The sequence below is a fragment of the Varanus komodoensis genome, unplaced genomic scaffold (assembly GCF_004798865.1).
Source record: "Varanus komodoensis strain SLA01 unplaced genomic scaffold, ASM479886v1 scaffold11, whole genome shotgun sequence".
Taxonomy (NCBI): domain Eukaryota; kingdom Metazoa; phylum Chordata; class Lepidosauria; order Squamata; family Varanidae; genus Varanus; species Varanus komodoensis.
The window spans coordinates 28454132-28480539 of record NW_025335317.1 but is presented as its reverse complement, the minus strand read 5'-3'; the positions used below and the strand labels follow the sequence as shown (position 1 = coordinate 28480539).

General features: G+C 40.6%; 1 protein-coding gene across 1 annotated transcript in view; it reads left to right on the top strand.

The window, feature by feature from the left end:
* ADGRA1 (adhesion G protein-coupled receptor A1) overlaps window positions 1-10441 on the top strand; it is an 84063-nt gene extending 73622 nt beyond the window's left edge. Inside the window, exons 5-7 of the mRNA XM_044420714.1 lie at window positions 3550-3637; window positions 8427-8437; window positions 9036-10441. Of these exons, the coding sequence (XP_044276649.1) occupies window positions 3550-3637; window positions 8427-8437; window positions 9036-10257 (1321 nt within the window). The 3' untranslated portion in view covers window positions 10258-10441. The remainder of the gene's footprint in view (window positions 1-3549; window positions 3638-8426; window positions 8438-9035) is intronic.
* The last annotated feature ends 15967 nt before the right edge of the window (window positions 10442-26408 follow it).

Below are 26408 nucleotides of genomic sequence, written 5' to 3'. Positions count from 1 at the left end.
CCTTCCAAAACTGTAATGATTCTTATGATGGCTCAAATCTTTTTCATCAGTTTTTATTGTTATAAACCATTCCAAGAGTTGTTATGATTAAAAGGTGATATTAAAATATTACAAAATATATTGTTATAGTAGAGAAAGCAATCCGAGAGAGCATTCACCACTAGGTCTGTTTCTGAGCGTTTCACTACCATAACATGCATTTTGAGCTACAGCACTGTCCTTTATGCCACCCCAGGCTTCTTTCTTTAAAAATCACTTGGGCAGTAGAATTATGCTAAGATTAAAAAAAATGTTTATCAACTACACTGCCTGAATCTGGGGAAACTACTTTAGGGTGGGGTATTATAAAAAGAGATTTCTCCTTGAAAACTGTTCAAGTGGTATGTACACTAGTTAAGAGCATGGCCTCCTGACCTTCACTATTCAAGCTGTAATGCAGTATCTATTATCACAAAATTAGGAGTCTGAAATAAAGTCAGTAGTGTTTTTCAGAATTACAATACAAATATAGGAACATAGAAACTGAGTGAGTCAGAAGGGGTCTCCCAGGCCATCTAGTCTGACCCATGGCTCCAGCCAGCTACATTCATGGCATGCCTATCATGTGCATGTCCAGCCTATACTTGAATACCCTCACCAATGGGGCTTCAAACGCCTCCTGTGGAAACCCATTCCATACCCTTGGTGTCCTAACTGTCAGAAAGTACTTCTTGGCATCCAAACTGAACCTTGGTTCCCTGAGCTTCACTCCATTGCAGTGCGTCCTGCCCTCCTCTGCAGGGGAGAACAGGTCTCTGTCCACCTCCGTACCTATATGTTTCCAACAGATCCCCTTGGAGTCTCCTCTTCTCCAGACTGAAAAGACCCAGTTCCCTCAGTCTCGCCTCATATGGCGTTCCTTGCAATCTGGCCACCATCCTTGCACCCTTCGCTGCACTGACTCTAACCTGGCTATATCCTTCCTGTAATGAGGGGCCCAGGACTGAACACGATTCTCCAGTTGTGGGCACACCAGAGTCGTATAGAGTGGTAGTCATACTTATCTCGCTCTAGAACCCATGCTTCTGACTATGCAACCAAGGGTGGCATTCGCCCTCTTGACCGCCGCATCACACTGCTGACTGATGTTTAGCCTGCAGTCAACCAGTATCCCAAGATCACTTGGATAAGTGCTGCTCTCCAGCCACTTGTCCCCTAACTTGTACTTATGACACCCATTCCTATGCCCCAAGGGCAAGACCTTGCACTTATCCACACTGAATGCCATCCTGTTGTCCTCTGTGCACTTCCATAGTCTGTCCAGATCCTTCTGGATCCAGAGTACCTGCTCCTCAGTTGGAATTACTGCCCCTATTTTAGTATCAACTGCAAATTTGATCAGCAGACTGGTCACCCCTTCTTCCAGGTCGATGATGAAACCATTGAACAGTGGCCACCATCCTGATTATTCCCCACTAATAGTTACCCTCCACTCTTGGTCAGTCAACCATGCCCTAATCCATTGGACAGTGCATTGGTCTATCCCAAAACTCCTCAATTTCTCAACCAGGATATTATGAGGCACTTTGTCAAAGGCCTTGCTGAAATCCAGGTAAATCACATCCACCACATCCCCTCTGTTGAGCCACCTTGAAACCTTGCCATAGAATTCCACAAGGTTTTTCTGGCAGGACCTGTTTTTGCGGAAGCCGTGTTGTGTGACTACCAGTCTCCCTTCCCTATTTAGGGTTACTAGATCTCTCGCTATTACAAGCCTTCCCATTGTCTTTCGTACAATGGACATAAGGCTAACCAGTCTGTAATTTCCCATGACCCATCTACTACCCTTTTTAAAAATTGGGGCCACTGATGCCACCCTCCAGTCCTCTGGAACCTCACCCATTCTCCATGAGGCCTCAGAAATGGAAGCCAGCGGGTTCAAGAGGAGCCCCGCCCGGTCCCAAAGTAATCTACTCCCAAAGTAATCAATCTTTTCTAAAAACCTATGGTTTATGAGAATGGACTCAGTGACATGTTTGTGATGATATAATAATCTTGGAATGATTTTATGCTGTGATCTCTAAAGGACAGGGCTTATTAGCTTATGGATCTGTTTTTCCCTTGAAATTATACCAGCAGTGTTCTTTGGGGATGCTGGCCAGCTCCATTGTCAGTACCCAGCATGTTCAAGCACCTCATAAGTGGTTTGCTGGTTATGATTTCTCAAAAAAGAGGATATGTATTGCCTTCAATTTACATAAAATTTCATCTGGGGATTCCTATGTACCAATGTAAATTAAGAAATAATTGTTCTAACTAAAGTAGAAATCCAGGATTTTACCCATAACAAATGCCTGTAACTAGGTGATTTATGTGCATACCTGTTCATCCTGCTGTCTAGGTATCCACCGTTAGTTTACAGGCACTAATTCTCATTATTCTTTATCTTTAAACTGGTATTAGACAAAACACCTTCAGATAGACCACAGTCCTTTGGTAACTGTTCAAATAGAAAACTCTCTAAAACACAGGGCCGCTCTTCTGCGCTGGGTGGCTTGGCACCACCACTTTAATTTCCCTCTGACAGGAAAATTAGAAGGGTCTTTTCAGTGGGGGCCCACCACTTATGGAATGATCTTGCCATTGAGGACCCCCTAGTGCCTACACAACTATCTTTTCAGTGTCAGGTAAAGACTGTCCTCTACTACAGGGCCTTCAGGTACCTTACTGGGACCTACTAAGCTGTTAATCAGGTCTGAATATTTAGCTTTCCCCCTTCTTTTTCAAGTTACGTGATTTTAAATTTTGTATTGTAAACTTTTAATAATGTTTTAATATGTTTTTAATATAATGTATCTGTCATTGGGTTTTTTTAAACATGCTTTGTGAACCATCTAGACAGCTTTGGCTGTTGGGTGGTATAGAAATTAAGATGATGATGAAGAAGAATTACAAGATCAGGTTATTGGTGGGGTACTTCCTTACACTCCATAGGGCTGAAGGGCAGCAGGTCACAAGGACAGCACTAGAGGTGTTTGCGAAGATGCTGCCAATTAATGAAGTGAGAAAGAATAGTATTTTGCTTTATTAGACTTTTCTATTAATTTTCAAAACGCTGTTTCTTCAGCAGAATTAGGTAAGGCCATTTGTTAATCTGGCAACACTGCCTGAGAAAAGGAGATTGATTCCATGGTTTCACTTTGGCCACAACTTTTTAAATTAAAATGATTTGATGTATAAAATTTAGTAGCTGACAACAATACATCCTTAATGTTCCAAAAGAAAATTTTCCAATTTCAGGTAGCTTTTCATTTACAGATAAATTATAATATAGGTTTTGAGTAAGTGACATATGAAGAAATTGTGAAGTGCACATTTTGTTTCCTGTATCAGATGGAATAATTTAATGTTGATTTATTTATGATTTTAATGAATGTATAAAGTTAATGACCTAAGCTATATTGTGTTTTCATACATGGCTGTTGCAAGCATGAAAAATAATGTTTTATGAAGAATACTATTTAAATGAAGCTAAGCAAATTCACCTGTCTGATACTGTCTTTTTAACAGGTTTTATCTGATTAGCGGGGGAGTTCCTTTTATTATTTGTGGAATTACAGCAGCAACCAACATAAACAATTATGGGATAAAAAGCTATGCAGGAGCCCAATTGTGAGTATCTCAGAATGCCTTCTAGCTATCAGAAGCTGTCATGATGCCCAAGACAAGCAACTACCTGTTTGAAAGCAACTGGGGCTACCAAAAACAATTTCTGTATATTCAGGGGACATCTTGGATATGCAGAAGTATAAGTTGTTATAAACTGCACAGAGAGCTTCTGTTGTTGGGCAGTGTAGAAATGAAATATACATTTGATGATGATGATGATGATGATGATGATGATGATGATGATGATGATTGTATTTTGAAAGAAAATTAATAAGAAAAACTCCCAAGCAGGAACTTGTGAGGTCCCAGAACCAAGAAAGTGACTTAGCTTGTATGGCATGGTGACACATGGATGCTGTTGCGATGGCTGAACGCAACGTGGTTCACACAGAAGACTTGTTTTTCACAAAGAAGCCACACCAAGAATCCATGGCTTGTTACTGGATTGTTCAAGGTGACATCTGTGAACATGGTACAATGCCTTTGGAAGTGATTATTGGAAAGGGCTAATGAGGTACTTGGCAAGGGTAGCAAAACAAAAACAGAACAAATCTTGTTATCTCCTCCCTACCCTGTGTTCCCGTGGATTGAGAAACAATAACACTGGGGAACATTCCAAATACATTTGCAACCTAGGAAGGAAAGAAGGTTTGGTCTTACACAAGTGTGTTTCTACCGCTGTGAAATTGCTGTAATTTCCAATCTGCTTTAGCACTTTTCTCTGGAATTTGCATGTTTTTAGTGATCTGCTTTACTACTCAGTCTGTCATATGCAGATCAGTTAATTAATTTATTATTTTTATTATTTATTTATTAAAACATTTTTATGTCGCCCCATTCGCCGAAGCCTCGGGGCGGCTTACAAACAATAAATAAAGGCAATTATAAAATAAATTACAACACATATAAACATTAAAAATCCAAAAAATACAATATAAAATAAGCCGCCCTGGCCAGATAAGATCAAATAATATTAACAGTTAAAATGCCGCTTAAATAAAAAGGTCTTCGCCTGGCGCCGAAAAGCAAATAACGACGGCACCAGGCGGACCTCTCTGGGGAGCGCATTCCATAACTTAGGCGCCACTGCTGAGAAAGCCCTCCTCCGAGTAGCCACCCTCCTAATTTCTCTCACGGGGGGCTCCCGGAGAAGGGCCTCTCCCGCTGATCTCACTTAATGATGGTCACCAGTGCAGGAAAGCAGCAAGCATGAGGAGGGAGCAGGGAGTCTAAAGGGGCTGAGAAGGAGTTTTTGGAGTGGGTATAATTTCTGAAGAAATATACAAAGTGGGTTAAGTGCAGAAAGGATACTGAGAGAATGAGGAAATGAGGAGTTCTGCTGCAAAGGTACTTGAGACAGGTGATAGAGCTAACAGGAGAACTGACAGTGAACTATGGGGGAAGAAGCCACAGAGTACTGCATCATCTGTTGGATTAGTGAGTAATCAACCATCCCATAATGGATTATTTTTAAGGTGGTTTAGCATGGTGTACAAACTCGCCCACTGTATTTATGGCAATTGAGTTCATGGTGGGCATGTAATGAGCAGAGCCGGCTGGAGCCGGGAGTCAGACTAGATGGCCTGGGAGACCCCTTCTCACTCGCTCTGTTACTATACAGAGAGAAAAGATGTAAGGCAATTGGATAGATGTAATGTTAGGGTGTCAGACAAGAGAAAAAAAATGTTGGCCTGCTCAGACCTTGAACAACTTATAGCAAGTACCCTGGATGGGATGATTAGCTTTGGGGAAAGGTGTACCTAAGGTTGCTCCCCACTGAAGTGTGTACCCCCCCCCCCCTTTATAGCTATAGTTCCCACTCATCCAAGAGACCTGAATAGCACTGCAAGGACCCTAGGGCCCTGAATGGGAGCACTTCTTTTTGAGACTGAGCATATATAAAATACTGTATCTCTAATGAACATAAACATCGAAAGCATATTAAGTAAAATAACAAGTCTTGTGGCACCTTTATAGCTAATGCATTTCTTATGGCACAAGCTTTGTGGACTACGGTCTACTTCATCCAGTATTAATTGCCTGTATTATGGCTGATTTGCCGTCTCTTCAAACAAGCCTTTTTCCAGAAGCAGGGGAGGAAGTAGAGGCTCAGGACAAAATCCAAAATTTGCTCCTCTATGGAGAATGAAGCAGGCAAACCAAATCAGATAAGGCACTTGCTGAGAAGGTTGTGTGCTGAAAATTCCCCAAAACACCTCCTTCTTCAGCAAACATCCTTCACATCTTGGTTTTCTTTTGATGACTCACCAAAGAGGGAATGTAGTTTGAGCCTTTTCTGGGCAGTCTCCAGGGTGGGCACCTGCTGTCCATTAGCAGCAGCAGACACTCTCCCCTGGGCATTGTCTCAGCCAAGGCTTGAAATTCATGCAGTTACACTTAAGTGAATGAACACATTTGTACAACTGCAATTATTTTTTTAAAAAACCTTTTGTGCACATTTCTGTGGATAAAGAATTTTTGAAAGGGCTGGTTCCATATCCATGTTACCACATTTGTAACAAGAGAAGAAACACAAACAAGTATTTATAAAAATATGTCTAGTAAATTCCATTTCAGAATCAGACAACAGATGAGTGATGAATTTGGCAGGTTCCTGTGAACAGGGTGGAGCTTCTCTGGAATTAGTCTGTCATATTAAAACTTATTTATTCCAACATGTGTGATTAGACAATCACTTAGAATCAACAGGGTATTAAAAGATCTGGTTATTTATGTTCATAAATTTGTCAGAGACTTTCCCTTCAGCACTTTGCACAGGTTGCATTACTTTAGTTTAATCACTTTAATCACAGGTAATCAATACCAGCTATCACAATGTGAGCAGAAAGCTGGGAAGCAGGTGGAGTGCTCCGGAGGATGTGGGGAGAGACAAACAGAGCAACAGCACAGTGGGTTGTGTGCCTTACTCATTTTTAATAGTGTTACTACATGAAAATGTAGATGCACTAACTTCAGTGTATTCTTTATGGAACTGATTTTTGAAGTGGCCTGTGATGAAGCTCTTCTTGAAAATAGCAGCTTCCTAAGAGAGACAGTTCCACTGGGTATTGCTCCACTTTTACTTGGCATAAATTGTGCAGATCATGAAACTTTTTAAGAGATGCATTCAGAGTTGTGTGTTGTTCCTATCAGATGCAACTATTAACATTTTAAGTGTGTGAGACTCCTCAGCCTGAGTAATTTCACATGGTTGACAGAAGAGAAAGAAAAGAGATTGAAAGGCATGTTCTTATCAAGGCTAACCAGTGTAGCCATGCAACGTGGCTGCATTGCACAATCTGAGAAGGATATATCAGGTTCAATGCAGGAGATTCTAGGAAGGATTTTTTGGAGTAAGAAATGCCATGCTGGATCACACCAGTGATCCATCCAGTGTGGCACTCTGCTTACATGGTGGCAAACCAGCTCTCCACAGGATCCCTCGCACAGGAGGGCCACAAGATTCCACCTGTCCAAGCTTCTCAGCAACTAGCATGCAGTGCCTAGAAAGTAATACCACCCCAAGTGATTGCTTATGTTACTTCTGCAGTCAGGCAAGCCCTGATTCTTTTAATGGAGGGCGGGGGTGGGGAATGTGTATCAAGGAAAAACGTGATGAAACCATACATTACACAAAGACACCATTAAGCATCATTTTCCTAATTAAGGCACACAGAGAAAATTTTCAACTCAAATCAAGTATGGCTGACTATGTCAGCTATGAAAGCTGATTCCTCTGCCATCATTGCCAGAGGCTTTTCCCCATAGAAAAGAACAAGTGGGATCAATGAAGCAATTGTAGAGGCCAAGTAGATGGCTGCAGCATCGAAAGGTCTCTCTATAGTGAGACTGCTGTTGGGAAGCTTCAAAGAATTTAAATTGCTCTGGATGAAGAAAGATCTGAAACATGTCAGGAAGACAAGTACATTGGGAAATAAACATTGCACTGTCTTTTGAATAAGGCACTAATTTCCCACCACCTCCTCCCATGCCTCTGCTGATCGCTCCACTCACCCACCAGGGCACACTACAATGTCTCTGCCCTCCACTTGAAGATGAACTCCTCCAGTGCTAACAAGATATTCCAGAACAGCCTTCTCCAACCTGACCCTTTCTAGAGGTTGTAGCCTACAACTCTATCATCTCTAACCGATTTTCTTCTTGCCCGTGGTGGCTGAGATGATGGCAGCTCTAGTACAACTTACTTGGAAGGTGTCATGTTAGAAAAATCTGCCTGAGAGACTTTCGTGTTAAATTGTTCATCCTCTCACTTACAGGATGAGATTGGTGCCAGCCAGGAACTAGGGAAGCTGGAGAACAGTACTGCTTCTTCCTTGCTAGCCCTGCTCTCGGACTTCCTGCTCTTGGCTTTCTGCAGTCTTCCCTTCTATTACCATCTCTTTCCTTCCAAAAGTCCTCTACTCCCCACTTTGTGGTGCAAGGCAGAGATGCCATTCCACATCTACTGAATAAGAAACAGAAGTTACAATATGTGCTCAAAATGACACAACACTCTCTGTTCCTGCAAAGCACTGGCCAAATGTGATGTGACATGTTAGGAACTGCTTCTCAGCCAGCAGGTACCCTGTGCTTAAAGATGCCACTGCAATAGGTGCCCTCTTAGCTCTTGTACAACAGCATCTAATATGACTTCCTGCAATGCTTTGGCTTGGAGCAATCTGTGGAAGATAGAAGAAGCACAGAGGCAAGGACTGCCTCTGCACTTCTTTCAACTCCCAAAACCCACCTGTGAGGATGAAATGCTGAAACATTACCAGGATTCCTCATAGTCTGGTGGAGCCTCACTCTTCCCTCCTCTTTGCCCCCCTGCAAAAAAAAAAAGCTGGCCTTGAAGTTGATCTTCCAACCTTGGAGGCACAGTTGGCATAGAAAGGAGTGCACTAGCCAAGGGCTCTCTGCTTTCAGACCCCCCAGCTCTGATCTCAGAGTGCTTTTCTTTGGGTTTTCTTATGGCTTTCTAGCAGCATGTAGCATCCATGGGATTGTGGCTGTATAAGACACAGAGTATGGCTCCAGCTAGAATAGTTTTACCTTAAGCTCTGTACATTGTGTGAAAAATGGTCGTGGGTTAATACTTTTTGTAATGATTATTTCCATGGTTCTGTCTGGTATTTGGCCATATGTGTCTATGTATATATGTTGATATGCATCAAAGATTTTATTGCAAGGAGTATACTGGGTTTTAAATTTGTTTTGAAATGAAATTGAAATGAGAAGCTGTCCCATGTTTTAAACCATTTTGAATAACATAGTCCATTTATTCTGCTGCTATTGTATTGCATGTCTGTTGCAGAAATCTAGATGGAATGCTAGTAATTGGTTTCTTTTTGTTTAAAAGTACCTATTTTTCTCCTTGATGTCTGCAGTTGTTGGATGTCTTGGGAGCCAAGTCTTGGCGCATTTTATGGTCCAGTTGCATTCATAGTCCTGGTCACCTGCATTTATTTCCTCTGCACATATGTGCAATTGAGACGTCACCCAGAACGCAAATATGAATTAAAGGAAAGGACAGAAGATCAGCAAAGGCTGGCAAGTCCAGAGGTTGGCCATAGTCACATTACTGACACTGGATCAGTCTCCCAGGCTACATGCTCAATGAATTCTTCTTCCTTGCTGGAAAATGAACACTCATTTAAAGCTCAGCTCCGAGCAGCTGCATTCACCTTGTTCCTGTTTACCGCGACATGGACCTTTGGTGCACTTGCGGTTTCTCAAGGACATTTCTTGGATATGATCTTTAGCTGCTTATATGGAGCATTTTGTGTGACCTTGGGGCTTTTCATCCTCATCCATCACTGTGCAAAGCGAGATGATGTGTGGCATTGCTGGTGGTCCTGTTGCCCATCTAGGAGAAACACTTACTCAGTGCAAGTTAATGTCCGGCCAAAAGTTAATGTCAATGGGGAAAGTCAGATTCATGCTCCATGTCTTCAGGAATCACCCTGCCCTGGTAAACCTGCTGTTTTTAATCATCCATCTGCTAGCCACTGCAAACTTACAAACCTCCAGGCTGTTCAAAATCATGTCAACTGCCTTTCACCAGTCACACCATGCTGTGCAAAAATGCACTGTGATCAGCTTCTGGAAGATGAAGCTCATATTCACATTCACAATGAGGGGACTTTCAGACCCAACATGCACATCCACAGATGTCTGAAAAGCAGAACTAAGCCACGATACTTCAGCCGACATCGGTCTGCAGGCGAAAGAGAGTATGCTTACCATATTCCTTCCAGTATTGATGGCAGCATTCACAGCTCCCACACAGACAGTCCACACAGTACACACGACAGTCAGTCTGGCCACAGGCGGCCGTGCTGTGCAAAGAATGACCCGTATCCTACCATTAGCCAGCCTGAAAGTAGCGATGCAAGTACTGTGATCTACAGTTGTGCTAAAGTTCCGGAAAGTGAGACAGTGCATCATGCAGCTCATTTTGAGATGCATCCACGGACACAGTCCTTGCCATTTAGCACAGCCAGCCACAATGGGATTCTAAAGGGGAACCTGCATGAAGCCATGATCTACAGTTCAGATAGTACAGGAAATATCAAAACTGGCCCTTGGAAGAATGAAACTACTGTGTAGTTGGAAGTCCTTCTCCTTCTAAAGCTCAAACTATCTTAGGCTGTGATCTTATACATACTTACCTGGGAGTAAGTCCAGCTGAATATAATAGGGCTTACTACTGCACAGATATGCTTAGGAGTGCACTGTTGTTCTTTGTTTTCCTTCTAAACTGAGCAAGATTCTACATATTTGTGTAGCACATCAGTAAATTGTACAGGTTTTCAACCTATTGTTTTCTTAATAAGAAGAGGCTTTTAAAAAGCAGTGGTAGTCTCAAAATTATTTGAATGAGAATGATGGTACATGGCTGGTGGGGAACTGAGAAATAAAGCTAGAGAGCGGAATATGAGGCAATATCCTTTTGTTACAGTATACAACACTGTTTTCCTTTAAAAAAAAACCTGCATGAAGATCAGACATTTTTATAAGCATATCAGCAACAGAGCCTTTTCTTGGTTGTTTTTGTATCCAGACAGTGTTATTCCATTGGTTTTTAATGTTACAGTAGCATAAAGAGAAGTAGGATGTCATGAGCAGACTAGCACAGCCTTTTACACCAACAAAAGTGATACTGCCTCTAAAGACCTTCCATAGTATGTGGCCTGTAAAACCATGTCATGTACAGTTGCTATTATGTCTCTTTTCTGTTGAAGAGAAATACTAGGTAGTTTCCCTTGTTAACATCTATGGTGCTGTACTGGTTGTATTTTTTTTCTTTTTCTTTCTGCATGACACACAATGGAATAATACCATTTGCTGTTTTCTTAGTGTTAACATGTGTAAAATGGAAAAGAAACCTATTGTGACTATTCATGTTGGTATTAATCTAGAGCATTTTGAATCTATGAAAAAAGAAAAAATCACTACTGCACTAGTTCACGTGGCACAATTCTTTGTATAAGGTTATATGATAGCTTTGATAAGGGTCCACTCTAATGTCTCTACAGAGCATGCACTATTCCTTGTATGTGGCACTGTGCAATGTAACAGCAGCTCTCTCCATCAGCTTCACTTCTCTGTAGTATGTCTTTGGAATCAGTCTGCAATCTGTCTTCTCCTTTCATCTTCTTTAAAAGAAAAGCAGAAGCAGAACAGTTTAATCATTAACTCTTTGAGAACTACAGGCAATTACTTATCATATGGCTTAGGGCACAATCCAGCCCAGGCTAATTACTTTGAAGACCCACTAATGTTAATAGCAAAGTGATAAGGAGTGCATCCACTTAAGTCTTTTCCATTGACAGTCAACTTAAAAGTGTTCAATCATTACTTTATTCTCATTTGGAGTTGAAAGGAGGACTTGAACATGGAGTGTTATTTTATATCATGATAATAACTATATAGTAGAGATGAGTGAAAGCTACATCACTTTAAAGTTGCAATTCTAAACATCCTTTCTAGGGGGTAAGCCTCAGCTGATACAGTGGACCTTACTTCCAGTAAGGACTGCAATGTAAAGAAATATAATTTTTAAAGAATATTTATTTATTTATTCTACATTTTAGATGAAATCCTTCTCTCTCCCATGCCTTTAAATCATCTGTCAAAAGCAAATTTGAAATTGTTGTTATACTTCCATGCAGATTTGACCTTTCATAGCAGGACTTTTTATTCATTTGTACTGCTTGAGGACAAATTAGGGTCAGCAACATTCTCTATACATGAGGCTTTGGGCAAAGAGAGATTCAGAGTGTGTGTCTGTGTATGTGTGTCCATGAACATCTGGACACAAAGCACTGACTCACAGTAAAAAATAGAATTACAATTGCCCTTTAAAAAAAAGAAAAGGAAGAAAAGAAATAGCATCTGAATCCTGATTGGTGACATAATGTGAATGGAACTGTACAACCCACTATAGAAGGCTTTAATGAAAAAAGAGTCAGTTTTCCACAAATAAAAAAGAACAAGCATAATATTATATAGTGTTAGTATAGCACAGTAGCAAATGTATAAGCATATCACAAGTTAAAATAGCCATTACATTATATACAATTAAGGCCAGCCTTCCCCAGTGTGGTGTCCTTCAGCTGTATTGGACTACAACACCCACCATCCCCAGCCAGCATGACCATTGGCTGTACTGACTGTGAATGATGAGAACAAAATCCAGCACATCCTAAAGTCACCAAGGTGGGCAAAGCTGATTTAGGCAATTCCCTAGGGAGGAATTTATAGAATTATTTTTTCAGGATCCTTACTGACTTCAATTCATTATGTGTTTATTATCAGCATGTTATGAGTCCCTCCATGTTATGATGTGTGAGAATCTGTTTCCTTACAGTGTACATAGCAGATGATTATTATAAGTGTTGGAATATTATCAAAAATGCGTGTCAGTTGAATGTGTTCTGCAGTGTTTTGCAGGTAGAATTAGTCCTCAAAGGGTTAATGCTCAGTATCTGAGTGTAAGGAATATCCTTTTCTTTTCTGTATTTTTTATAAAGTTCACACACACACACACACACATATATATATACATAGTGTAAATTACTGCTGATAATGTATCTCTTACATGTGTGTGCGTGTGAGTCTTTCAAAGGTGAAAAAGCAGGATGCACTAGGTGGATGTTGAATTTAGGACAGTATTCAGCCTTTTCATTATTGCTTCTTTTAGATGATGCAAAACCCCCTAAGCTTTATTATGTATATGCTGTATATGCTTGAACCGTCTCAGAACTAAAATACAGAATTTTGCATTGTCATTATCTTTTTCACGTATATGTTTCTGTCATTCCACAAGATGAGTGCAACTATATAGACATTGACATAATGTTAAAAGCCACGTCTCAGTGATATTAATAATATTCTGTAATAATTAAGTCCTTAAAGGTCTCTAGAATTATGCAAAATAGTCCACACACACTGAGGTACAGGTAAAATAGTCACATTTCAGGAATACACTCATTGAAGTTCTCCAGCTTGTGTTTCACTATTGCCAGTGTTGTTCTGTCTGACCAAAAAACGAAAACAAAACCCTTAGCAAAGATTATTAAATGGGTGCTGCTTTCCTCAGAACATCTGTCATTGACCTCCCCTGAAGATTAACATTCAGTATTGATACACCTTTCATATTGTGTCTGAATATAAAGTTAGCAAAAATTCATGGGTTAATTTGGAAATAATGATATGCAATAATATGTTTGAACTTTTTTAAAAGAAAATATACAGTATAATTACAGAGTAGGAAAACATGCTATTAAATAAATTAAAAATGTTTTGTAACATGAGATGTGATCAAATTCATTTTGTGCTTTTGACTCTCAATCTCTCTCACTAGATTTTTTTTAAAAGTTTCTGTATTTTTACCCCTTCTTACACCTATCATTTATCTGAGTTATGCAGTCACTTACCTGTTCTTTATTGCCTCAGTCTAGGCTTCTGTGAACATATGCATGGATTTAGGAATGAAGCTTATTCCCTGACTCAGTGTTCCTTATAAAATCCCTGACTGTCATGATCCCAGTATTTTCCTCCCTTTAAACCAGGCAACATGAGTGCATATGCATTCTATTCCATCTGGGTAATCATATAACACTGCAAGGGATTGATTGTGTTTTTAGTTGTACTTAACTGCTGGATAACACTGCTTCACATTTTACCTTCAGTGTGAGACAATGTACAAATAAAGTGAGACTGAAAATACACTTCTCTGATTGTAGAAGAGGAAAGTTTGATAGGTGTATGTTTAAAAACCATATAACCATATAACCAGATGTTACAGCACCATCCTGTGCTATAACTTAAGACATTTTTTTTAAACCGGCAAGTCCTCTCTAGCTGCCTATGATTTTAAACAGGGATTTCAGTAATTTAAAGCCACTGAGGGAGCCCAACATTGCCTAATACCGGATCATTCAGCTATTGCTACATCACATGCATTTGTGCAAGCTCATTTTGTCCTTTATAATGGCAGCTTGCTGAACTGCATCATCTATAGGACATTTTATGTGATGGCTGATACAATACAAGAATGTGAGAATTGTCTTAAAAGGATTAGATTAGGATACATTTAGTTCAACATTCTCTTTCAAACTGCAGGCAGATGCCTCTGGCTCGTTCTTAAGGAGGACTCATGTTCCCTACTTCTTTTAAGGGAGGGCCATAATTCAATGGTAAATTGAATACTTTGCAAATGCAGGCCCAAAATTAATCCCTGATATCTCCAGGTAAGACTGAGAAAACCCTTATCTGAAGCCCTGGAAAGTTTTTGCCAGTCAGGATAGACCAGGAATGGGAAAGGTTTTGTAGCTCAAGAACCACAATATGGTATAGCTAACCTTCTGAGAGCTACATACCAGAGGGGCATTGGGTGTGTGTGTGTAAGAGACTTCAAACACTCTCAACCACATGCATACATCCCTATCCATACATACCATATGCACATTAATTCACAGACACATTTGCTCTCATATATAATAGAAAGATGACCCTCTCCACATAGCAATTACGCTTGGAAAATGGCTTTCCACTGAAGCCAAAGAGGATTTTGAAAGCCTAATTGCTTTGTATGGGGCCATTTTTTTGTGGAGGGATGCTCAGTGCATGGGAAGGGCAGATTAATCCTTCCCTTTCCAGTAAAAAGTTCCCCAAGTCTCCCCTGCCCCCCACACCCTTTGCAGTTAGGCTTTTAAAAAGTCTTCCAGTATAAAAAGACCATTGGCCCCTCCAACCCAATATTTCCTACAGGAAATGAGCAGGGGGAATCCTGCTGGTTGCATTCAGGCTGAGGACATGACATTTCTACCCTTGTGTCTTGCCCTCCATCTCTGCTTCTGAGAAGGGACTGGCGCCATTGAACATTCCATGTCAAAAGACCAGGAGGACACTGAGCCTTTGTGGGGAGGTGGATGTAGATCCATGCCTCTCAAAAGGACACTCCCTTGGTTTTTGGATTGCCCCAGAATTTAGAGTTTGCTTGAGTGAAAGCAGGATTTGCTGGGTGTTGACAATACTAAGTTAAGCAGACCAAGGCACTGGCTTGGTCAGAGATGCATTCACCTTCCCCTAATGTCATCTGTGAGCTTCTCATAGTTTGAACACCCAAGTCTTTTAAAAAATATGCTAAATAAAACATTAAAAAATACTAGAGTGCACATTATCTGTTTAAAATCAAATTTCCAGGAAAAGTAATTAAATTAGTCACAATATTTGCAAAATGTATACGAGTATGATGAACAGTTATGGAAAAATAGGTTTGTATTTCTTTTTTTGTGGTGGAAAAATAGGATCCAAAACAAGAACATTGCAAAAAGATTAGAAATCTTTTAAAAATTTTGTGAACAGCTGAACGTATCTTTCTACCATTAAACTTTGTGGACTGTTTGTTTAAATTTGTACCTTAGCACTGAGCTCTGCAAAGTATCTTAGGGCACAGTCCTATGCACATTTTTTAAAGTTTTTTATTTGTTTTCAGAAAATACAAAGTTGGAAAAAGGGAGTATATAAGAAGAAAAGAACAAGAAGGAAAAATGGGGGTGGAGCCAAGGGTCATTCTAAGCAACTCCTAATTTAAGCACATTTACAATAAACAAAGGTCCCTATTAACCGCTCTCCCATTCCCCCCATTTAATTCTCAATCATATATTTATACTTATATGAACTTTGTTTTGATATTGGTGCCAATCACAGACATTTGTATAAATTACATTTCCTTTATTCATTATTTTAATTGCTCAAAGTAGATCTTTCATCTTTGAGTAAATTCTTTAACTGGTCTGTTGACATAACTTGTTAGCTTTGCCACTGTTGTGTACTTGGCTAGCTTGTTTTTCCAATCTTGAATGGCTAAGCTATCTTTAGGCAATTATCACTCTTGCCACAGTAATCATATTGTATAATTCTGTCATAACCTTTGGAATATTCTCTGGGACAATATTCAGTAACATGTTCTTGCCATTCATTAGAAAGTCAATTTTGAGTATTTTCTGCAGCTCAGCATGTATCTGCTTCCAGAAATTTTTTTGATTGCATGACATGTCCACCACATATGATAAAATGTTCCATATATTTCTTTGCCTTTTCAACATTTTCCTTTATAGTTCTTGTCTGTTTTCTATTTATCTTTCAGGATAATATACTACCAGAAATACAGCTTATACCAGTTTTCTTTTAGCGCTTGACATGTCTCTCATCCACAAGATTTCCCACTGGCAGGCTGGTATTTTTTTCCCCCCGATTTATATCCTGCCTTTTTCCTACAAAGGGCTCAAGGCAGCTTACATCATTCTCCTCCTCCATCTTATCCCCACAACAACAACCCTGTGAGGTAGGCTGGGCTGAGAGTCTGTGACTGGCCCAAAGTCACCCAGTTGACTCCATGGCTGAGCGGGGACTAGAATCCAGATCGCCCGAGTCCCAGTCCCATGCTCATAACCACTACACCACACTGGGTCTCGATCTCTTCTTGAAGATCCTGTAACCATCTCTTCATGCATATTTTCTCTTACTCAGTATCATTTTAAGGAATTGTTTACAAATACATCCTTGGTGATGGTCAGGTTGATTTTTAATTATAATTTCAAAGTCCATCAGATTCCTTATTATGCCTTTCCCAGTCTGAATTCCCTTTCTTAATTCTGAGGCCAGCTGATGATAAAGGATCCATTCTATGTTTTTTCCTTCATCCTTTAATTCTTATCATGCCTTAATCTGCCCTTGTTTGACCATGTCTCCATATGTTACACGACAGTTGTTTTTCTTAGAATGCTTTCCACAGTATGCTTCTATTGGGGATATAGGAGAACTTGGAGGGCTAATTCTCATAAAATACCAATTTTTTATTAAACTGTCTCTAAATAGGTGACTATTATTTTGAATCAAATATTTTAATTGATTCTTTTGCCAATAGCTGATTGTGTATTCCTTCTTCTAGGTCTGCAATTTCTAATTTCACTAAAGTTAAATATACAGTCTATGATCCATACTAGATCTGCCACCTAATAGTATAAGTTGTTCTGTACTGCAAGGCCTCCCCTATCTCTTTCTCAGTACTTTAAATCTGATCCTTGGTTTGGTTTTGGTTTTGCCCAATTTTCTTTGCCATTCTTGGAGAGTTTTGCCCTGTGTTGTAATTGGTAACATCTGAAACAGAAATTTCAATTTTGGTAATACATTCTTTATTATGATGGAAGTTCTTCCTAGCCATGAAACTTTTAGTTTGTTTAGACCATATCTGTAAGTCCTTCAGAATCTTTATCCAGGCAGTTCTATAATTACCTTGAAATAGTGTATTCTTATTTTCTGCCACCTTTATGCCTAAATACTTAACTAGATTTGAAATTATTTGTATCATGAGATTTTTTATACTTTTCTCTTAAAACCTTTGATATAATTTTTGTTTTCTTTTTATTGATTTTATAACCAGAGTAATATCCCAAATTTTCAATTTCATCTATTATTTAAGATGGTCAACACTGCATCATCTGCATTGATCAGATGCTTCTGTCATCCGAAGGTTCCTGGCCTCGCTTACAGTCAGTCAGGGCAAGGTACAGGCTCACGCTTTAAGTGACAGGGGACGCAAGGAAAGGGGCCGGGCTGCAGGAGGAAAAGCATGATGGTGACAATGGATTCAGTTGATCAGATGGAGGGGAACAGGCCTATTCTGGAACCAATTTATTCAGGTTTATACTGCTTTGTCCTTCTGCTCTTTTCTGTTGGCCTTTTCCTCATTTCATTTCTTTCTTTACTAATCCTTTTGAGTTCCAGCCTAATCCAGATCTTTCCAGCCTAATCCAGATCTTTCCCACCCCACTAAGAAGTTTTCTAAGAACCTCTTCTCGTGACAGTTAAGGGAGGGAACGGCTACGACTGGGAACTTGATGGTGGCAAGACATCAAATTGTGTGTGCTTCTTTTATTCCCTTAGGGCAAGTTGTATTGTTTTATGAAATGTAAGTTAAGATAAATACACTCAAGATTCACCTCCGATTGTACAATTCAGAACAAGGGAAAGTATAACACTTTCACTGTTCTCCAGGAACCACTGGTAATGGACACACTTCTGTCCAATGGGAGGAACTGATCTGCAGTCATTTTAGCCCCTCCAAGTACAAGTAAGTAATGTGAGACTGTCAAATAATATGGGCAGAGTGATCTTACAGCTCTTCAAAAGCATCTAGAGGGCTGCAGGATCATTCAGAAAAAAGCTCTGACCTATGTCCTGGAATCCCCTCTCTTGCAGCTAGTGCAGAAAGAACCACACCAGCTGTTTCTCTAAGGTAAGAATGACCTTGAAGAAGGGGAGCAGATGGGCACTGCCAAGATAGGGTCATCTTGGTTTGCTAACTTAGAAATGTTGGTTTGCTAACTTAAAGTTGATTTGCTAACTTAGAAATGTTTATTCCACATTTCTAAGTATTTGGTTTGCTAACTAATTACTTGCATCATTTTGAGGCAGCTAAATATGAAGAGGTAGACCCTTTCCATAAAGAGTTTTAAAAAGTAAAACTCTTGAGAAAATAAAGTTGAAGGGGGAAAGTGAAGTTATTTGCACCAGAAATATCACTGAAGTGTCTAAGCCAGACCTTGCTTACTTATTCATATCCTAGTACCCGTTTATACCCATACCAAGCTCAACAATAAAATTTTACCCCTCTAATGAAATATTTATGGAGTTTATTCTTTACTTTAATGCATTCCACATATTTTGGCACGTGAGTCATGAACTAAAGCTCCTTTCTGTACCAAAGCAAACAACTCAAGCTGTACATCATAATGCTATTTTGAGAGGCATGGCCAAATTCAAATCAAGGCAATTAACCATACCCATACCCACTGCCCATTTCTACACAGTCTTCATCGCATGGACAGCTACGAAATAATTAACCATGCTTTTAGGGCTATTTGGATTTACCAATAATCATACTTTTGAGGTTTATTTTCTTCTACAGTTTTTGTCTCATTCATTACACCCATTTATTTTACTTGGGTGAGCAGAAACCATTTGTGTTCTTGCATGATGACTTTATTAATAGCATTCTTTTGCAGCTGTTACAGCTCCCCACACGTGAGATTAAATTCAAAAGTAATATGAAACTTTTGTATCCAATATATTGGATACATATTGGATTGCTGCATTGGAGTAGCACATTCTTTTCTAGGACTTTAAATTGCTGATTCCTTACCTGATCCTTCAAAAAAATGCCATTTTCCACAGTAGTCAGAAAAACAAAACAGAAACATCCTTTTAATTTAACAGTTGGTCATTTTACAACAAGCATTTACTGCATGACACAAGAACTACCCCTAATAATGTATCAAATCTCATTCTTCACATTTGTGGCACTAACAAAAATAGTGATTGGATTGCTGTTAATCAGAATGTTTTCTTCAAAATGAATCCTATTTACTTCCTTATTGAAAAAAGAGGGAGAAAGAGAAAGAAATATCAACAGCAAGAACCCTGAAGGCAGTGTTGCAGAATCGGTTTTCTGATTATGACCTATTTTTGCAGAGAGACAGTAAGTTGAGGTGCAGCTGATATGATTGCCCAAGGCCACCCCTAAGCTTCTTTGTAGTCTGTGATGGAGAGTCACCTTGTTTCAGTTTCAGCAAACAGTAAAGCAAGTCATGGAAATATCTGCAGTGTCAAGGGCATCAGGGAAGCATGTGGCACTCAGGCTGACAGACGCCCATTATCACACACCTTTAGAAGAGCTCTGCTGAATCAAACCATCTCCTCACACCCTGATTTCCTCAGTGGCCACAATAAGCCCCTGAAGCACTTTGAAGGATCCTTGAGGAAAACACCCTCAGTGGCCCAACCAGGCAGAAAGCCTGCCTTCTCACCAACTGCTCTTGTGTCTCCTCTCCCCAAAATGCTCAGTTTGTTTGGCTGACAGGCTGGGAGCCAGTGAGCAAGCAGGCCATGGCAGCTGCCCCTTGTCCATCGTGCAGCCAGGACATAAGGCAGACAGGTTGCCATAGTGAAGCAGGGGAGCAACTTCAGCAACATCATTTTGCCCGAGCTGGGCTGGGAGCCCCTGGCAGGTGCCTAACCTTTTGCAAGCAGGAGAGGAAAGAAACAGCAACTTCTTGCTCTTCGGCTCCCACACCCACTCCCAGACACACGCTGCTGCTGCGTGTGGAGGGTTCCATCTATTTATTATGTCCTGCATAACTTTGTTAAATCCAACCCAAAACTAGCAGCCATCACCACAACTTATGGCAAATAATTCCAATAATGAATGATGCATTGAGTGAAATCTTACTTCTTTGCTTCATCCCAACTCTCAAACCGTCCTGATAGTACAAGGGAGAGAGAAAAAAATGATGCAAACTCCTTTTTAAAATATTGTGTAAATGCTGCCACTATCCAGGGCACGGGAGGCTGACTAATAGACAGGGGCATCAGGACCCAGGCAACCAGGGTGAGGCACAAGGGTTAGTTCAGACCACAATCAAACAGTTCAAAATCAGAGCTGGGAGTAGAAGCACAAGGCAGAGACCATCCTGGAGGTAAGTATAGTCAAACAGGCCAGGAGTCAGGAAACCAAGGAGATGATGGCAAGGGGAGCAGGTACCTGAATGTTGGAGCAGCAGAAGGAATGAGCAAGGACCAGAAATCTGGGCAGAACCCAGGGGCTGCATGATCACAACCAGAGTTCCAGGAGCAAACCCAAGCATCCACAAACCAGAAGCATTTTGACAACTTAGAGAACCTCCATTGCCAAGGGAGCTTTACAGCAGAAGAGTCAGCTTTTTCCCCAGGACTCCCAGGTGGTGCTCATAAGAGCCCTGGTGGCTGCAGTACACTGGGGAAGTGATCATGCAATTACCAGGAGCTGGTCTTTGGCCAGCAGAGGAAGCCCTGAAGCTGCCTTGGGTCTTGACAAATACTCAGATATTGTCCAGGTATATTTGCCCCTTAACATGAAATATCAGAAATGGCAAGGATGTTAATTATCAATCACCTGAGTAAAAGAGAGATGGAAGAATCTACTTGCTAGACTAATCATGTCTATATTCAACTATGTTGCAGAATCTGAATGCTGTAATCCAGGGTGGGCAACCCGGTGCCATTAGAGTCTTGAACTGCAATTCCTATAATCCCTGAACACCTGTGATGCTGGCTGGGGCCTATGAGAGTTAGACTCTAAGCCATCTGGTGAACACCATGAGATAACACATGACAAAAGGAATCTGTTGCTTCTAAAGCAGCTGGGGGAATTAAGAGGTTTTATTGGAGAATTAGGGCTAGTTTACAGATGCTTAATCATTTCTCCTGCAGCATCTACTGGTCTAAATTTGCCCATTTAAATTATGTCAGCCCAAACCTGTTGTGTACCTTGTGGTGATGGAAAATACCTCTGCGGGTTTGCCAGTTATATGGAAGGGGCTATAACTTGGGGAAACATGTTTTGTATGCAGAAGGTCCCTGACTGAAATATGAACTAGGGGGATGTCAGTTACCCCACATTGCAGGGTAAGGGCTGCAGGGTGCATTAATTTAGATTACATTGCTATATATTCACAGGCCCACGTATCAATGAGGGAACAGACAAGGAAGCTGCAGCACAGGGAGATGCTAAGATTTTTAAAGTCTTTCTGTGTTCTGATTTATTTTTACTTAGAAACATAGAAACAGAGCGAGTCAGAAGGGGTCTCCCGGGCCATCTAGTCTGACCTCTGGCACCAGCCAGCTCCACTCACAACATGCCCACCATGTGCATGTTTTACTCTACTCTGCCCTCTTCCTTTATTCTGAAAGAAGATATTTTGAGGTTGTTATTTTGTTTTATCCTACTCTGGCTGCTGTGAGTCTGAGATTCTGACTATTCAGTTGCTTTCAACACTGCAAAATTACTGAGCAGGGGGCTATTGCGCGGGAGAAACGGTGTGGCCCATTTGACTGCTGGGCCAGAAAGCAGGCTGATGACAAAAGCCACAGCGTCCTTCAGCAGAGCCCCCAGGAGCAACAAGGAACCTCTCCTGGGCCTTCTTGGCCCCTTCAATGCTACTATTCCATGATTCTATGAAACCTGAGATATTTCCTTGAGAATAATAGGTAGGCATGATGAAGAAGAGTGTTCAGAGAGTCTCCAGGGTCAAGACCATAGGAGGGGGCATTAAGTAACATCTTTCTTCATTTCTGTAGGGATGGCTTTAGTAGGTTAAACTATCAGTCTGTACAGGGTTTAATCCTACATCTATGTTGCTTACTTGTAAATACTTAAGAATATTTAGTTCTAAATTCTAAATGCAATCCTATACTCAATTACCTGCAGGTAAATTGTACTGAACTTAATGGGACCTGAGTTGGAATAGATGCAGGTAGCCTGTTGTGGCAGAGCAGTACATAGCTGTATAAAAGTATAGACAGCTAGAGTCACCACCTAACATCCTCAGCCATCTGCAGGAGGCCCCAGCTGATGAGGACCCATGCGAGGGCTTCAGCTATTAGTCTCCTGCAGGGACCATTATAGACATCATCTTAGTTTTCCTCAAATTCCTAGAAATTCTATTGTGTCACTGTTTTGTAAGTTCAAAAGTCTGCTTCTACAGTGACACATGTAAAGCAGATTAGAAAAGGGAGCTTCCATAATTTAGGGATTTTTCCCCCCAGGAAGTGGATTGAGCGCGCTCTCTCTCTCTCTCTCCCGTTTGTTTGTTCCATTTTGTGCGTCCACGTCAGTGCTCAGTTTGCTCTGCCCTAGATGAGTCAGCATGTCATCATCACTGCTTAGATAGAGGCATGAGCTTCAGGCCCACCTTCGTCACAACTTGGAAGCAAAAGCCTTTTATCCAGGCTGTCTGAAAGTACATTCCACTCAGGGATCAGACGGAGACTTTGAGGCAATCAAGCAGGAACAGCTCAGCTGAGGCTCTGGGGAAAGAAGATAAATGTTGCACTGAAGTATAAATATAAAAAATGGTTCATGTTGCATAAACATCACACATGAACATATGCCAAGTGGCATGTGAAGGGTGCAGGAGACACCCTATAAAACCCAGAATTAATATTTCCCTCAGGCAAAGACACTTAGGATATTTAAGACCTTGCTGGTCCTTCACAAATCTGAGAGATCTTTGCCAGCAAGCACGCCATGAACCAGCACTTCTGCAGCAGAAGTTGAGTAGTTTCCTGTTTAGCTGGCATAATGCATACTTCCATTACTAGCCCCAAACCGGCAAATAATTCATGAGGGACCAGATAGTGATGCAACTTTCATAAGAGAGATGAGGTATCGGCTAAAAATATCCCTGCTAACAATCCATCTAGTTCAGTGATGGGGAACTTCAAGCCCAAGGGCCAAATGCTGCACTCCCTACATGGCCTCATGGCATTTCTCAAGCAGCCATATCCCTTTTCCTGACTGTACCCCTTTCCTCTGAACCACCCATTATTATTTATTTGTTATCTAGAGCATTTTTATCCCATCCTTTACAGAAGTGTCAGGATGGTTTCCTGGCTTTTGCAGTTTTCCTGTATTCTAAATGGTAGAAATATCATCCCCAAAGTTCAGCAACTTGCAATAAGAGCTCTAAGCTGAAACAGATGGACATGTTTGGCCTGCCCTGTTACTTTTCACCCTGCCCTGCATGCCTTTATCCCTACCAACCGCTTGACTGTGGCACCCAAAAGCTTCTCTGAAATTTTGTTGACTCTCCTGCCTCAGGTCCTGCATGGCAAACATTTGGTTTTGCCTGGGAAGCTTTTCTTAAAATTTTATTTCTTTTTTGGCAGAGTGAAAGGGAAGGTGAATATAACAGCAATTTCTCTGAAATATCCTTCCATATTGATAGTCAGATCATTTTCCAGCAAGGGTTGTAAGTGGGCAACATATTTAAACAATCCAATCACTTGTTCGTGTTACTATCTTTATTTCATTCATATGCTTTGATGTGACCAAGGAATGCACCATTCTCATGTCCTTGAAAACAACCTGGACTAGGAAAATCCAGCTCTCACATGCTTCCTCCAGAATCTTTTTTCTATAGCTCACACCTATTGACTTCCACAATTTTTCTTCAGAATTCTTCCCCCAGTTTTGATGAATATTTACTGCTCATTCTCTGAGTATTCACATATCTGATGAATTTTTAATCTACATTTTGATGCCTATTATTTGATAGATTACCTTGATTTGGTATTTGACAATTGATATTAGCTTGTATTTCTTAACACTGATACAGTGTGGTTAGTATCTAACAATGAAATGCACCATTGACAGCTTATAAAATTTCATATTTCATTCTTGAGGAGGAGGATAATCCAAAAAATTATACATCACGGTTATGCATCAAAATATGAAATTAAATTTTAAATTAAATGTTTGCTGATTTTGAATACTTAATATCATTCACTTCCAATTTAGCCTGTTCACATGATATGGGAATAAGCTGAGTATCCCAACCTTTAATTTGTGTAGAGACGTTCATGTGTATCTGTTAACTTATTCTGCCCTCTGCAGACCTCATCTAGGGTACTGGGTTCCGTTCTTGGTCACGTCCTTTAAGAAGGGCATTGTCATGAACCCAGATGGACACAGAAGGTGGGGGGGACCGGTTGTGTCCATGGTGGAAGCACTGGTTCCAGGCACTGCTACTGAACTACAGGACTCCAAACCTAAAATGCTAACAACCACCTCCCCCACTCAGAGATTGTTCAGGTTGAACCAATGACTGTGCTCCCTGAGTCTGATCCAGCAAGAAACAAGCATTGTCACTGCATGGACACCACAAAGGTTCTCCGAGCCCAAGAAATAGCAGCATCAACACAGCCCATCATGAACTCTTGGAATGCTGCGGGCAACAAGCTGACTTCACCATGGCCATGCGACTCTGGCTGCACAGGCTGGTTTCAACATGCCCAAGCTACTAGCTGGTTACTCATTGCTTTCTTCTTAGAGGAGGTGAGCATAAATATTTCTGTTTGTTCTATTTATTTCTATTCTAAAAGCATGCTTGTCTATTCAGCATGCATCCTGGGGGAAGTCTCAGTGTGACAGAGAAGGAAATATTTCCTCACATTCTCAGCCTCTTCTACTGCAGCCAAGTATTACAGATCACAGATCTTGTACTGTGTCTGCTGGTAGAAATCTCAGCATCATGCTGAATGAATGTTCTTATCTTATTCATCATGGTACAATTCAAAATCCAGAGTAAAAAACCTTTTGTTTCCATATAGATTAATCATACCTAGTAGCAACATAGGAAAAAATCCCATAAGGATTGTGAGGTTTGCTTGAACAGGGCTCGCTCCCACAGTTCAACCCGTTCTGTAAGCTTGTGATGCAAGTAACAAACAGGCACCGTTCAGCTCACAGGAATGCAGTAATTCACTTGCTCCGTAAGTCAATACAGGAACAGGACAACATGAAGCATCTAAAGGAAAGTGTGAGAGCACAGAGGATCAATTGTAAGCAAGCACAATTGGTGACATTGCACAGCATCATCACTGATCACAGGCACACCAGTTAAGGCATCAGCCTTGGTGTCCCATTTCCTTGCTTTGTGGCATTTGACTCAACATGAGATAACCTTAAATCTGGTCTTTTAAACCAGTAGGTTTTGAGGTTTTTAAAACAATAGATACACATGAGCAGTTTTATTTCATGAAGGCAATGGCCGCACAAATGCTTGGAAATTAAGCTTCTGCTTTACAACAGATTAACATTTCACATGGCAGAAATCTCCCAGGAAGTCACTCCATCTTCAAAGCTGCCCTACCTAGAATGTCCCTCAGTGTTCATCTTCCCAAACTAGGTTTAGTCTTTCCCCCTCTGTCTCTGTCTCTCTCTCTTGTCTGTCTCCAGGATCTATATCTGACAATTGACAAGGCAGCAGTGCCATATCATGCTGGCATACCACATGGAAGGGAAAACCCCAAACAAATTGCAATTACCCTTGAATTTGGAACCAAAAGCTCTTCCAGTACCTTCAAACAGATTTATTTGCAAGTGGAACTCCACTACAAACTGTGTGGAATGCCAGTCCTCCAAAGGGTATCTTTGTTCACTTGTCCATTTTGAATACCAACAGATAATCCACTAGGAAAACACAACTGTTTCATGAAAAATGCTGATTTACAAGTTCTAATTAATTGAGTATGGTTTTAGTGTAAAACTATATTACATAAGAAATAACGCTGGTTAACATGGAGTTAGCCCCCCAAAATGTAACTCAGCATCTCTCTCTCTCTCTCTCTCTCTCTCTCTCTCTCTCTCT